At 37.2% G+C, this 15,196-nt stretch overlaps 1 protein-coding gene across 2 annotated transcripts in view; it reads left to right on the top strand.

Moving 5' to 3' along the window:
• The first annotated feature begins 951 nt into the window (after positions 1–951).
• Positions 952–15,196, top strand: part of LOC140252644 (DEP domain-containing protein 7-like) — an 81,954-nt gene continuing 67,709 nt past the window's right edge. For both annotated transcript variants that reach the window (XM_072337571.1, XM_072337570.1), the window contains exons 1-2: positions 952–985; positions 1,323–1,410. In XM_072337571.1, the coding sequence (XP_072193672.1) occupies positions 1,338–1,410 (73 nt within the window). In that variant the 5' untranslated portion in view covers positions 952–985; positions 1,323–1,337. The remainder of the gene's footprint in view (positions 986–1,322; positions 1,411–15,196) is intronic.

Genomic DNA, 15,196 nt, shown 5'->3' with positions numbered 1-15,196 from the left:
TCCCATATGATGTTTTGGATGCTGTGTAACTTGCTATACCTAAATGCAAAGGCTGCTGCTGCTGACCTTCTGATCCTGCACAGTATGCAGTGCTTGGAATAAATCTGTAAGGCAGAAGGAGTTTTGTAGATGACTTGGACATCCCCCTTCACAAGAGACTAATAAGTGACTTATTTTTCTGCTTCAGTTGGAATACAGAGTAAGTAAATGAGCTACACTGCTGCTGTATGGGGTACTTTTGAGGGAAAGAAAGGAAAGCTGTTTCTTTAGTGTAGTTATAACAAACTTATGACTGAAGCCCCAAATATAAATGAGTTTCCTGGAGACCTATTGGTAATACAGTGATATACACTGATAAGTACTTTATCACAGTAGAAGTGTGAACAAATTAAAGAATGTGTTATCATTAATAATTTTATTGTTGTTTCTCCTCATTAAGCTCTTCAAGGTGACAAATTATTTAACGAAGTTGTTATTGGTAATAACTTTGGTCTTTCTTGACAAACATACGATCTGTCTTGTTGCAATCAATAATAACATTAAATTTCTGTAGCATTAATTAATTAATAATTAAATTTTATGACATTCATCACAAAAAAGCTTTGAACTTTTTTGGTGCTCCAACATCATAATACTTAAAATCAAGGCAACATTCTTGTAAACAAAGCAACACAGCTTAGTTTCCAACTGGACATTTACCTGTCACTGGAGTTCTCTAACATTTGATCAAAATATTTAAAACTATGCAGTAAATACCTGTAAGGGAAACTGTTGATCACAGCCTGAACCTCTAATTAACCACCTGGGGCAAGCAATGATTCAACTGATGGAGCACAAGTGAAGGTAATTGAGCTGTGCTACCGGAAGGTGTGGAGCTTGGCTCCACCTCTCCCAGATCTCATTTAAGGACTGACTACCACTGAGGCATGTTTTCTTTCTCTGGTGATTGCTCTTTTGCAGAGTTTACTGTGAACCTTCAATATTGGTGAGCATTTTTCATTTATTGTAGATTATCTTTCTATCATGATAATCTTTTGTATGAGACCTGTTTACCTATTGACTGTGTAGTTATGTAACTGCACAATACCTTAATAATTAACAGATCAGGACTTGCGTTCAGTTATGTCTCAGAACATAAGCTATATTTGCTTGAATATGAAATAAAACCTTATGACTTTATTTTCTGCTTCTCATGTTAGGAACTAATGTTGCTTAGTGAATATTATTTAGCTGACTGTTGCCTAGTGTAATCAGAGTGTAACTTCTGAAGCTGACAGTCTCTGGCAATTTATGGTTTATAACTGAACTTCGGTTAATCATAGTACAACTAGCGTTTGATGGGAAATGTTGTTCCAGTTTCTCAAAATTTGGAGGAATACCATATTCTCAGTACCACAGGGTGGGCAGAAGGTAAGATTCTTCAAAACATATTTTGTTTTCAACCTTCAAACCTTGTTCTTGTTTTTGGTTCTGTTTGCTTAGTTGGTTGGTTTCAGTTCTACTGATAAAGTAAGCTTCTTCATTTAGCCAAAGGTTTTCTGAGTAGGTATCTGAGATATGAGTCAAACACTTTCTACATGAGCTTCCCAGCAGCTAATTTTGCTAAACAAAACTGAGAGGGAGGAAGGAAGATGTTTGTCTGTCTTGTCTCTATTTGTGGGCATCTCATTCCACCCCAACCCTCTCAGCCATGGAAGTCTGCTGTTCTTATTAACATAACAAAGCAAACAAATTGGAGTTTACTTACAAAAACTTCCTGAGCTAAAAGATTCCTGGCTGTTTGTGTTGAAGCTTGTGAAAGGGTCTTTGACCAATAGGATTCTTCTTTTTCTCTTGAGTCTGAAGAAGCTTCCCATTTTTCTTTTTTTTTTGTTTTTTTCTGTAAATCTGTGCAGCTCATAAAATCTTCCCTTAAAAATAGGAGGTGTTGATTATCTGCTTTCCACAGGAGTCTGAGCTCTTAAGTTCTAGACCTCTTATTGCCATTAGGTCAGTGGAACTGGTATGAGCTTACTGTGGATTGATTTCACTCTGTGCATCCAGCTATTTTTCCCTCAAACCATGTGGAGAAGAAGAAATGATCCATAGACAGCTATAGCCTTTGTTTTTTCTTGCTGCTATGTTTCTGTTTATACATAGGCCTTTCAATTTTATGATGCCAGCTTTACATGAAAGCTGAAATGTAATTGCATCCTCCTGAGTAAAATGGACTATTTCAGTGCCAATTGCACTTTTAAAGAAAAAGATTACAGCATTCACTCTGCTGCCTGCATTCTTTGCCTGTAAACCCCTCTGCTGATATAAAGGCATTAAATATTCTGAAATGCTAGCTGGACTAAGTCTTTGTAATTTCATAATTGCGCAGAATAACACCTATGCTACTTTGTCTTAGGAAGAAGTAAAGCATGACAAGCAGGCTTCATTCAGTACGCTTTATTTTACTTCATCAAACACTGAGGAATCGATTCAGTATACAACATGCTTGTTGTCCTTCTTAGTTCTCCAAGTCAACTTCAACCTCAGTCACACCACGTTGGTCTAAGGCAACCTGCTAAAAACTGCAGTTGGCAGCTTCATGTTTTGAAATGAAAAACTTAAATATGGAAATACTTATGTCATGGGGAAACAAAGAAATAAAATTGCATGCTTGCACACAAATTACTTTCAACATCTTGTTTCTCTTTTTTTTTTTTTTTAAATTGTTTCTAGCATTCTTTGTATCCTTTGTTGTACCTTAGCCCAGGCCTAGGGAAATGGGCTTTTACAGAGCTGAATTTAGATGTAGCATTTTATTTTTCATTGATTCCATTTTATAAGCTTCCCAGACTTACTCATGCATTTTATGCTATCCTATGCACAGTCATAAAATAGTTTGCTTCTAATTATTCTGTAAGCATAAAAATGCCAATACAGCCCACCACTTTCTCTGAATAGTGTACACAGACTTCTCCTTTCCCAGCCAAATGATGCTCTGTACTTCTCTGAAAGAGTAATTGATAGCAAGGTTAAGCAATGCAGTTCTTATTCCTAAAAATGTGCTTCTCTGTCTCAAGTCAGCACAACCTTTCCTTTACACTGGAATTTATTTTGTGGAATTCATCTCTAATATCCCACAGGACTGTCCAAAAAAAAAGCTTAACCAAGCTTACCAAGTGGAGGATAGGAGAAAGAGTCCTTCAGATGTTTTAAAAGAGGTCGTATTTGCAGAAGTGAGAAAGGTACTTAGGCTCAGAAAGAAATGATCTCAAGAGACTGGGGTATTTGGGATAAAATAGTTTCACTCTGGGAACAGCTGAGATAATGGTATGCATAATAAACTATAAAACATGCAGTCCTACTTTAAAGTTACCTCATACTTGTTGAAAGCAAGGGGGAGGTTGCTTTTTGTTGTTGTTTAGTTGCTCTTATCAAGGGAGGATGTGCTGAAGGACTAATTCCTACTAATGCACTACTAGCAGCAGATGTTCCATAGCATGGAATGAGGGGAGTGACTCTACCACCTCTGTGGGCAGCCTCTTCCAGTGCCTGATCACTCAGAGAAAAAGTATTTCCTAATGTCCAAGTTGAGATATCCCACTGCAACTGCAAGCCTGGATTAAACACTAAGATTCTAGACAAATATGGCTTCCCCCCTCCATTTGTCATTGCCAGCAACAATTATCAACAATATATACTAGTACGTCAGCCTTTGCTTTCCTGTTACCTGCTCATAATGCCTGAACACTATTCCAAATATTAAATCTCATCAGTGGTACTAATGTGATTCTTTAGATAGTAAGTATTTTTTTGTTGAAAATAACTAGTTGAGTGATAATTCTAGGTTTACAGCCCATCCTATCTACAACTTCCTGAAGGGAGGTTGTGATGAGGAGGGGTTTGGCCTTTTCCCCCCAGGCAATGAATGGGGCCCAAGGAAATGGCCACAAATTGTAACAGAGAAGGTTTAGATTAGACACAAGAAAAATTTTTTCTCTCAGAGAGTGGTCAGGCATTGGAATGGCTGCCCAGGGAGGTGGTGGAGTCACTGTCCCTGGCAGCATTCAAGAGGCATCTGGATGAGGTGCTACAATATATGGTTTAGTGGTTTGTGGCAGCAACAGTAATGGGAGGATGGTTGAACTGGATGATCTTGTAGGTCTTTTCCAATGTCATGATTCTGTGATCTATAACCTTATTACTATTCAGTCCAGCTGCTCCTGTCCGCAGTTGAGGCAGTTTGTGTGTTGAGTACTGATTTTAGCTGTTTATCATGTTTTCCTGAACTCAGACACCTTCCTTGATTATTCTTATTGGACATGTGTGAGCTTATTATAAAAATGGTGTATATGCGTCATTATTTTTCCTATACACTGGATTCAATCTAAGCCCAATTTCACTGATGTGTTTAAAAATACTTCTGAAGAAGCAATATTGTAGGCAGCTGTTTAAGTATGTTTCTTCAACCACTTGAATGTTAAAATGTGTGATTTAAATTTAACTCTTTTGTTGAAAGAAGTGAAATACATTTTATCTTGCAAAAACTGACTGTTGATTTTGCAAAGGGCTTGCTGTGAGCTACTTAGAATACCCTAGTGGTAGTTAGTTGAATTTAGCTGGAAGGTAAATGTTCTCAGAGTAGTTTGGGAGTGGAAACCCCAGACCAGAATTCATCTATAAATGCAGTTTGTTAATACAGCCTCAGTAATGGGAAATTGGGATTTTAGATATTGAAAATTCAAACTGAATTAGACTCCAGTTCACTTACATAACTTACCGTTAAATTAGTTTTATGAAGAGATCTTAGAAAGTGCTCTGTATCAAACGTCCATGCAGTAGGCTTACTGCATACATACGGTTATTGTCAACTTCTAATATTTCGATAAGGGAAATGATGAGAAGCATAAAAAATGAATGAAAATAGCTAAGTTTCCTACACTACCACAAATAGGATGTCCTGACTGCAAAGGTCTTGCTTGCCAGCATTCTGCTGTCTTCAAGGGTCATCAAACTGGTGAAAATAATGATGTTCAGCAATGTTAAGCAGCCGTGTATCCCTGGAAGACTTTCTGCTTCAGGGATCCTTTATTATCCCAGGAACAGCATATCTAATTCCATAATTGAACAAACTACAGGAAAAAAAAATACTTGCTGTGGATTGAAACTAACATGCAGCATCAAATGTATCTTGCCTGCTTATTGTTAAGTTGTGAAGTGTATAGAACTGAAGATCTTTGATTACACTTGAGGAAAAACTAATGGCAGTACTCCTAGTTAATTTTTTTCCTGTTGCTTTTTAAATTAGCAGCTTTATGGTCTGCTTGTGTTTTGAGTTTATTACTGTGTTTTTAGTTTGAGGAGTTTTGAACGTGGATATTTTGTTGTTTGCTGCTAGGAAAAAATCTTTTTGTAAAAGGAGTGTTTTTAGTGAGAATTCTGTGCTCAGTTTCACAGTAGTCCGACCTGTCTTTAAGCTGTAAGCAGCAGTATCTTTTATTTTCTGTGGAGTTAAAAGGATTGACAACCTTGCTTAGCCTTGCTCCATGTTTTGTGCTTTACCTTAATAAAATACCATTTTGCCTTGGACTTCCTGCTGACTGTACTGTAATACCTGCACCCCAGAATGTGTCTGTCAGTACATGCCACATCTCTTTCTATCTAGCTGCCTATTTAGTAACCTTCTGTAGCATCAAATGCTTATCAACACAGGAATTCCAAAGAATGCCTCATCACAGAGATATCAGTGCAAAAACCCCTGCATTCCTCATCTTGCTTCTGTAATGAAGCAACACACCTGTGTCAGGCTGTACCACACAGCTGTGGATGTTAGTGATCTTGTAATTAGGTGAGGCTGTGCTTGCAGGAAGTGATAACAGTGAGCACAAGGCTGCGAATGCTCAATGGCAGATTTCTTTCATTTTCTTTTCTATCTGTAGAATGAGAGAGCTCACGGTATCAAGAAAATGCTGTATGAATGAGCTATATAAATACCCCAGAGAGCCTTGGTAATAGGAAAATGTGAAAGTGTCTACTGCAGCATGTTTTATTTGAAATTAATATTGCTTTGAATAGGGATTGTCCTTTATGCAAACAGGTTTGAAAGGAGACAGTTACTATCAAAATAAGAGCATAAGGCATGCTTAAGTGGTCAAAACAATAGAGATAGAACAGGATACAGGAATATGTGTGTGTATACAAAATGGCACAAGCATGGAGAACTGGAAAGAAATCACATTTTTGCTGGCTATCCAGAAAACACTTTATGCATAGTGAAAGATGTATAATCCAAATAACAGCAAGTAGAAGAGTCTGAGTGACTGTTTGGCTGTTAAATTCATCAGAGGTCCAAGCACATTTGATATTGGAGGCGGAGGAACTACAAGTATTCTCCATGCTACTTCAGTATTTTTCATTTCCTGCTACTTTCTCTTGTGCTTGTTTTGTCACCTCTGGGATCAAGGGGGACAGAGTAACCAGGTATCTTTTTCAGTAAAATATCTGTAAGATCATGTCTTCCCCCCCCCCCCCCCCCCCCCCCCTTTTAAATCAACAGAAAACTGCTATTTATTCTTTCTCTTAATTTTAGTTGTGTTAGTTGTTGCTTGGCCTGTGCCAAATACATGTTTCAGATGCAGGAACTCTGTGCCAACAGTTGTGAGTCTTTTAGAGCTAGAGTTCCTGTTTTACAGCACAGGGTTTAAAGATAAGATTAGTAGTACAGGATTCTAAAGTAAACTGGGAGAATACTGCATATAACTTGTTCGTCTACCACGAACAGGTTTTGGTGATCTCTTGGTTTCCTTTATCACTGCCAGCTGCTGGGATAGGTTAGACAAGTCTGAAATTAGTCCTAATGCATCCCAGGTGTGCTGTTTCTGTGCTCATTGCTCAAAGTAGCACATTGGAGTCCAGCAGCTCACTCTTACTCTCTCCATATTGCTGAAGGTTTTTTTGTTTGTTTTTTGTTTGTTTGTTGTTTTTTTTTTTTTTTTACACCTGAGAGGATATACGAGGGAAAGACTGCAGGAAAGCCAGGGTAAAGGACTTTTGAATATAATGTATGTGTTTGGTGTTTCTTTGGAGGAGATGGTAAACTATCATAGGTTAAACTTGAAACAGCTTTCTATGGCAAAAGTAGCATCCTTTTTAATCTAGGCTGGTGTAAATGTGTGAGTGATACTTGATAGGGAAGTAGGGGAAGATGGATTATCTCTTCTACTGTGTGCTTGGATAAAGTCTGCTTCTTGTAGATTAGGGGAACACTGAAAATATGATCATGTATGTTTCTGGTATGTTTCTTGAGCTTGGCTGAGGAAGAAAGCACGATCCTCCTGAGATTTTGGAAGCCTGAAATAGAGAAGTGCTGATACAGCAGAAGTGCTTGCTTCAAAGAACTGCTGATTGAGTGTAATGGGATAGATTTCGTATAATAGGAAGTTTTTGCCCCATACATGCTAGAACTAGATTATTCTACTGGTTGTTTGTTGATTGTAGTATGCGTGGTGCAGCAGGCTTTGTTGCCTGTGTTTTTCTTCCTTTAAAATAAGGACTGACAATACCTAATTACAGTGAATTGTCTATTAAAAAGAATATTCTGAAAAACAGTAATGAAGCTGTATTGGTAAATGAGCTACCAGAGTTCTTATTTTTTCAGTCTGACTTCATCTTTGAGGAGATGATAATCTCTGTAGCAATTAGCTTTTATTTTATTATGGCTTTACTTACACGTGTTAGTGGAAGGGAATGCGGGTCACTTGTCTCCTTGGAAACCAGACGATAAAATTATTCCAGTTGTATCTGTTGTCTGTATTTTGTTAAAAATAATTATTTGTTTCCCAAAGGATAACTACTTAGGCAGTGAAGTATTAACCAATTTGTGATGGTTTTCTGTCCTATGCTAAAGCAAGGGGTCTTGCAGTAGAAGAGCAGTAAGAGTATTCTTAATTGACCAGTTCTGATATGTTTCTTTCCTCACGCTTCTTGCATTCTAATTAGAAATCAAAGCTTTAGGAGGTGTTCCCTTTTGACTCATACTCCTGGTGGTTTATGGAGGTTTCTCTCCCTATTCCACAGCCTTTTCAGTGCAAGCTTATTTCTATGCAAATATTTTAAATAAAAGTCTTGTAGAATATGTTCTTTCTATAAAACTTAAACTGCTAATGGTAAAGAGCTCATTTATAATATATGTCACATAGTTTTTATTCCCATGGAGGTACTAAAGCTGAAATGTGAGGAGAATGAGCATGAGAATGTGCTAAGAGTCTGATAACTGTAGGTCAGAAGCACTTTAGCAGGTGTAAAGGAAGTGCAATGTTCTCTTGAAAGATAGATATAATGTGACAGGTGTTTTTTACTAATAGTAGCATGGTAATTTGCTGCAACTTAGACAGAGGCAGTCTGGAGAGTTTTCTTAATCTATTAGCGTTTTTGTTTTCTAGACAGTTTCTTGTGCCTTGCAGTGTTTAACACAAGGAAGGATGGCCACATTCAGTGAGAACCCTTGAGTTCTGTGTCATGGTTGTTGACCCTATGACTTGGCTGTTGTTTTTTTTTTTTTTTAGCATAATTGGAATGTTTTCCAGTGTAATACATTCATAAGCGTGCAGTGGAGATATACACCTACTTTCAGATAACAGAATTGTTCCTATAATGCAGGAAAAGAATAAAATAATTCATGTCTTTTGGTCTGTCCTTGATTCTTCCCTGTGTGCCACCTGTGACAGTTTGCTTAGTTAGCAGCAGAAAGTCATAGCCTGTCACTCCTGAAGGCAAGCTTGTTGCAATCTGAAGTGAAAATATGAAGTAAGCTACTTAGCGTTGATGCAAGGCTTGCTCGGGGATTTCTAGGTATTCAAATTGAGTTATCCATGGAAAAATGGGTAGCAGTTCCCATTAGCATTTTCTGTGGTTAAACATTAGTAACTTTGACAGTGTCAGGAAAGTGCGTGACAATTAAATTGTGCAAAGTGGGGGTCTTTATCGCTTACATGAAAATGTTCTACTAGCTTTTTTGTTTGTCTGTTTTTCCTGACTGGTAATTTATCAAGGAATAATAAATTGTGTAGCATTACATGCAGAAAGAGATAAGCCTGTCTAAAAAATTTCCTTACTTGTGGTTGTCTAGCCCCGTAATACCAGGAAATTTTATAGAGGGACAAGATGTTTTAATATACTTGTTTACTAAGTTCTCTTTTTTAAACTGTGTTTACATGCCATTATAAAAATGTGTCTAGGAAACTTAAAATATTAAAACAAGGCTGCTGCAAATAGAGGAATCTAATGATAAGGCTGCAGTACTGATGTCAGCATTTAACATTATTTCTTAAGTAACAAACAAGAAAAAAGCTCAACTCTTAAGGATGAAAGGGAGACTGGGGATAATGAGTGTTTTAAAGTAATTTAATAGTTTTAGTATGACAGAAAGTAAAATGGTCCTGCATTTTGAATGGCTGCAGAAGGTATCTAAAATATTCCTCAATGTCCATAACGTATTTCCCATTCACTTAAAGTTTTTTCTGGCTAAATCACAGCCTTGTAACATTGACTGAAGGAAAAAACTGTTTAATGGGGAAAGCAGTTAATCTCTGTTCAAGGGCTAATGCAGCTTAATGTTCGTATTATAAGTGGTAAATATAATACTATATTGTAATGCAGTTGACTTGCACTAAGTCAGAATTGCAAAGGATATTACCATTTCAGAGACTTATGTTCTGTTGAATGGAATGTTGATATGGCTCCTGTGGTGTAAAGCAAATCTCAAATGCGTCACTGTGCCTCAGTTGAGACCTTCAGTGAATTAATGACAAATGTTGGTAGTGTATCATGTGTGCAAAAACTGAAATAACAAACAGAGTGATTTAACTCAGAATTCTTTCATTTCCAGATAATTGATCTGGTCTCAATTGATTAACGTGGCAATACAAAGCCCAGCTTAATATGGCTGAACTCATGGAAATTGATAGGTAGACTGTCTTTAGATGTTAGCCTATTCCATAACATTAGAAAGGCTTACTTTTGTGTCCTTGTAGCTAATGCAGTTTTTAGGATCCGTGTGTCTTGGTGAATGATGATGGTGACAAATCTCTGTGGGTTTTTGCTTGTCTTCTAAACCAGCCTTCAAATTTGATTGAGTGACTCTCTGGGCAAATCCATCCATCTTACTTGCAGACATGAAAAACCATCCTGATTTTCTGATTTTTCTCCCAAGAAGAGTAATAATTAAGCACTTCGGATTTGTATTGCTAGCTGCAATAATTCTGAACATTATTAGAACAGATGTGTATCAGAGAGGGTTTTATTTATATGTCCGAGCTCTTAGGAAAACATTGTTACTTGTAAAAGGGTATTGAGGTGCTCATCTCTGAGGAGATGTTATGGAGTTGTTAGCAAAGGCAACAAATCCAAAGGCAGCCAAATAGAAATGCTGTGGAAGCTTATAAAAACGATGCAATAAGTGTAAGTAACATGTGATTAGTGCACAGTGCTCCAGATAAAGCTGCAGCTGCCACAGATTGTAATCTTCTATGCAGCATTTCCAGAGCTTGTAGTAGAGTCTGTTTTTTCAGGTATGTCCACAAGGAACATCAAAAGCTTGGAAGGTTTTTCTCTTTTTGCAAGTGGCTTTTTGGTTGTTTGGCTGTTTATTTTAAGTCAGTTTACAAGCTGTCAAAAAGGCATTTACATGCCTGTGTCAATTAGATTTTTCTCTATGGAAACTGGAGAAGGCAGTTGTAGGAAGTGGAAACAATAGAAATCTTTCTTTAAGAAGTGCATAGCATTGGCTTGTTGCTGCCTTTTCTGAATCAGTTGTATAATTCCATGTAATTTAATCCTGCTTCCAAAGAAATCATTTGTGAACCCTTCCCCAGTTACCGCTAAAGCATTTGAGTTTTTCGGGACTGATTTAATGAACCCCTCCCTAGGATAACTAGTGTCAAAGTGGTTTAGTAAAGACTCAGTTTTTGCTGATGACTACTGTCAGTTGTTTGGTCCTTTTAGTTGTAATTGCCAGAGATAAGAGTCTGATAGAGGTAGTGTAGTTGGCAAAACAAAGCCTTTCCAGCTGTAGATGATTTGATGCGTCCTTCGATTCCAGATGAAACCCTAACTTATAGATGTGCTGCTAAGAACTCTGCATGCTTTTAGTTTGTCTACAGCACTGGAAAGATCATTTAAACAGCAGGAAGAAAGCAGGATTAATGATGGAGTTAAAAAATGTTACCAAATAGAAGTACGTTGAAATGATCATTTGAATTTCATTTGAAGATTGATCTTGTGCAATGTAGCTCTCCTGCCATTATGCTCCTTGTTCTTAAGGTAGCTGTAATTATTTGAAGTTAGCCTTTTATTACTCATGTTAGATCTTTTCTTTGTGGAGTACCTCTACAGCTAGAAGTATCTTAATGGTTGTGCTTTATTTCAGCATGCATAGTTAGCTTGATAACGAAATACAGCTTGGTTTGATATGTTTTTATCTCTTCCAAAGGAAGCAAGGAAAAGAAACTGGCAAGATATTTGTTCTAATGAGTTTATTTTTCCTAAGAGTTTTACAGTGATTGTTTTTCTTCAGCTATTTACTGGGAAATACGGTGAATTATTTACAAGAGTCAAGGTTCTATGAAACTGCGTTAGAAGCAAAGTGGTGCCCTCAGTGTGACAACTTCTTGGTTGTTTCAGTGCTTCTGATGTTGGTTTACCAGAACACTGAAGTTTTCAGAACTTTTGCAAATAGCACCTCAAAGCAAAATTCTCCAGGAGGCTGCAAGTGAGCTCGCTTTCCAAAATACTTGAGTTGAAAACAGTTGAAGTTAATGAAAAGGTAAATTCTTATTTGAACCTTCGTGTTTTCTGTGCAATATATAAACACATGTAGGAAAGGCCAGACTGAAAAGTCTTTATTTCAAGGATGGGTTTTTTAATGCTTAAGACCTGGGGATTTTGATAAACTGCTAGTGCATTAAAGGGCTCTTGAATATATAAGCGTTTTTAATCTGATCCTATGCAATATATGTGAACTTAATGTTGTCTGAAAATGATGTTTGCATCATTTCATCCATCACCTGTGTTTTAGTTTGCATCATTGAGTTTTGAACTGTCTGTTAAATTCCAAGCCACTGGGAAAGAGCACAACCAGAATGCTTTTTCAAAGCATTTCAATTAATTTCATAATTCTTGCACTTTATTTGCTGTGGCTCTGTAGTAACAGAAGAAAAGTTACCAGCTGTTACTTATTCCAGTAAGCTGTCCTGTTCTTCCAGAATCTGAAGCAGAGATAATTTGTCAAGTGTAGTCAGTACGGCATTAAGGCTAAAGAAGGATGTTGAAGTTTTGCATTTTCTTAGGAAGTTCTGTATTGATCTTACATTCTGGTTTAAAAAGGAGAACAAAGATGGTATGTTTTTCTGTGATTTTGAGGCTGTTTGTTTGCTAAAACTGATATTTGGGCTGTAACAAGTGCTAGGTGAAGTTGCAATGTAAGAAGCATTCTACTCGCACAAGTATTTTTGTTTGAAGGAGTGACAGCAGACATATACAAGAGATATCAGGAACCAACTAGTGTGTTTCCATCTGGTATTTCTACTGTATATATACTATTTAATATCTCATAAGCACAGACACAGAAAGTAAATATTAGAACTATTGCAAAAGTCTGGGAAAAGTTCTTTGTCTTGCATAATTTCACATAATTTGGTGAGTAAAAAGACATTTGTAACAGTAAGATGTGCTGGGTATCAAAATGAAACCTTCCTATGCACACAGATGCAATATGCTGCAAATTGGTAGTAAGAGCTCTGAGAGTCATCAGATTGAAGTGTTGATACACAAGGAAACCAGGGCTTTTCTTTTGTTGTTGTTCTCTCTTTTTTTTAAAAGCAAATTCTGAGCCAAACAGAAGTGGCTGCTCTCAGACATGTGGAAAACAATATTTAAGCATCTGATAGCTGCTGATTACAAAATGCAGCAAGTCCTTGCAAAAACTTTTTACCTATTTTCCTGGCATCTGTGTGGTACACAAGTTATAAGAGAGATAAGCGCTTAGCTTTTAGGTAAGTGAATTTTCAGTTTCTCTGCCTTGCGGTCGCTTTCATCCTTTGCAATCAGTGCTGCAGCATATTGAACCACAGAGTGAGAAGAACAGCTAGCGTTCTTAGCAGTTAGTCTCTGTGTCAGGTTTATTGAAGTTATTTCATCAGTTACTTCAGAGTAGTGCAATGCTCTGTTGGATGCTGCTATGTATTTTAAGAACATATCTAGTTTGAATGTGAACAAGAATTTGTATTGACAATAAAACTGTAAAAAGAGGGAGATCTTTTGGGCCATACCTATAAACTTTATGTAGAAGTGTAAAGGAATTGGTTAAGAGCTTGAAGGAGCCTATTGACTTTGATGTAAGAAATGCTTCAAGAATTCTGAGGGAAAGATGTTCCTCCAGGACAAAACTACTTCTTTCCTTCTTTTCCACTGGAGCTCCTGTGTTAAGACTGCTCTGAAAGAAAAGGGGTAACTTCCCAAGTGCTGCTGGTCCTATCCTTGTGCTCAGCCATGTTTTCTTCCATTCCTTGTAATGTCTTCAACAAACCTGAATGTAGTCATGCAGTCCCTGCTGTCCGCATGCGCTCAGTCAAGCAGATCCTGAGTGGCAACAGTCAATACATCATTCTTCTTAACATGTCAACATCAAACACTGAGGATGAACAAGTGATCTCTGCATGTTTTTATTGCCTTGTGTCCAATAAGGATACCAAAGATACTACTAGTATTTTAATGAGAGGCTTTCAGCTGATGAGTAATTACCACAAATAATCTGTTTCCTAACTTTGTGTTTAAGTCTGTCTGGGATAGTGATAGATTTTTGTTGACCTGTGGGAATTAGGTGTATAAAAGCATAGCTCAACAGGTATCAACTGCACCCAGAGCAGAGCTGGAACAAGAAAGCAATCTTGTCCCATTCACATGGGGAAAGGGGGAAATCCCAGTCAAATCTGTGCCTCAGCAAGCTAGAGGAAGCTGGGGACAAGTTGGTTTGGAAACTGAATTTTTCTTGGTATCTGTTTTGTCTAGATTAACACCTCCAGCACCATATGTCTTCTGTGCAATGCTCTGTTAAAACTGAGCTTTATAGATCTGCAGTGTTAATGTGGCACATGACTTGTGTTTGTAACCATTTTTCTGTTTGTTGTGTTTTTCCTGGGGTCAGTACTTGGCACTAGAAAGCTGTGGCCTTTTTTTAGTATCTGGAAGCAGTAAAAACTTCAGGAACTCGTGCTTTTTGAATGCATAGTAATGAGAACACACATTTTGAACAAACCATTGATTGCAGAATTGTTTGGAGCTATGGTTGAGAATATATTAAAAGCAGTGTGATAAGTTTCCTTGATTCGTTATTTCTGAATGGTTAGTAAGTTTGAGTCTTGACTTCTGAATGAACTTACAGACTAAATACACACAAATATTGTAGAAAATTGATCAGCAGTTGTTCAAGAAGTGTGTGTATTTGGTTCTTTTTTTTTTCTCTTCGAGGATGAAAAAAATACATCTAACAAGGAAGCTCTGCGTAACTGAAACCCCTGCTACCGCTTCTGAGAGTTATTTTGCAATCATCTTAGTTTTCTAAAATTAAAATGTCACACACAGAATGCCTTCTAGGGAAAAAAAGGTGGTAGGAACAGTGAAGACTCCAGAAGCAACTTGCAATTAACAGCAATCTTATGCAGCATACTTTTCAATATTTTTATCAAAGTAAAATGATAAAATCTCTTGTCATGGTTTTGCAATTTTGTAATTTTGCATCAGTATTCCACATCATAACATCATGATAAAGCATGGATAATTTTGACGAATGTGCTGCTCACAAAAGAAGACTGAATGTCCCAGAGAACATCACGGTCAGTCATATGACACGGACTCTATATAATCTCACTTCAGTGCTGGACTCTCTCTCTTGGACCTGCAAAACCATGACATCTCTACAGGTAGTTGAAATCAAACCAGAGGAATGGCCATGTGATGGGAACTATGACTTAGAAACATAAATGAATTCGTAGATGTTGATGAACTATTGGTGGTGTTTTTGTGTTTGAGAGAGAGGAAAATTTAACAATATAATGCTTGTGCTCTTTAATATAGTGGTTACACTTCACATTGAGTCTGGCTAGGTCACTTGAATTATTTGTTTAGTGCACAACGAGGGTCCTAAATGTGAACGTGTTATTAGGAATTG

The sequence above is a fragment of the Excalfactoria chinensis genome, chromosome 5 (assembly GCF_039878825.1).
Source record: "Excalfactoria chinensis isolate bCotChi1 chromosome 5, bCotChi1.hap2, whole genome shotgun sequence".
Taxonomy (NCBI): domain Eukaryota; kingdom Metazoa; phylum Chordata; class Aves; order Galliformes; family Phasianidae; genus Excalfactoria; species Excalfactoria chinensis.
This window is presented reverse-complemented; position numbering and strand designations above follow the sequence as displayed.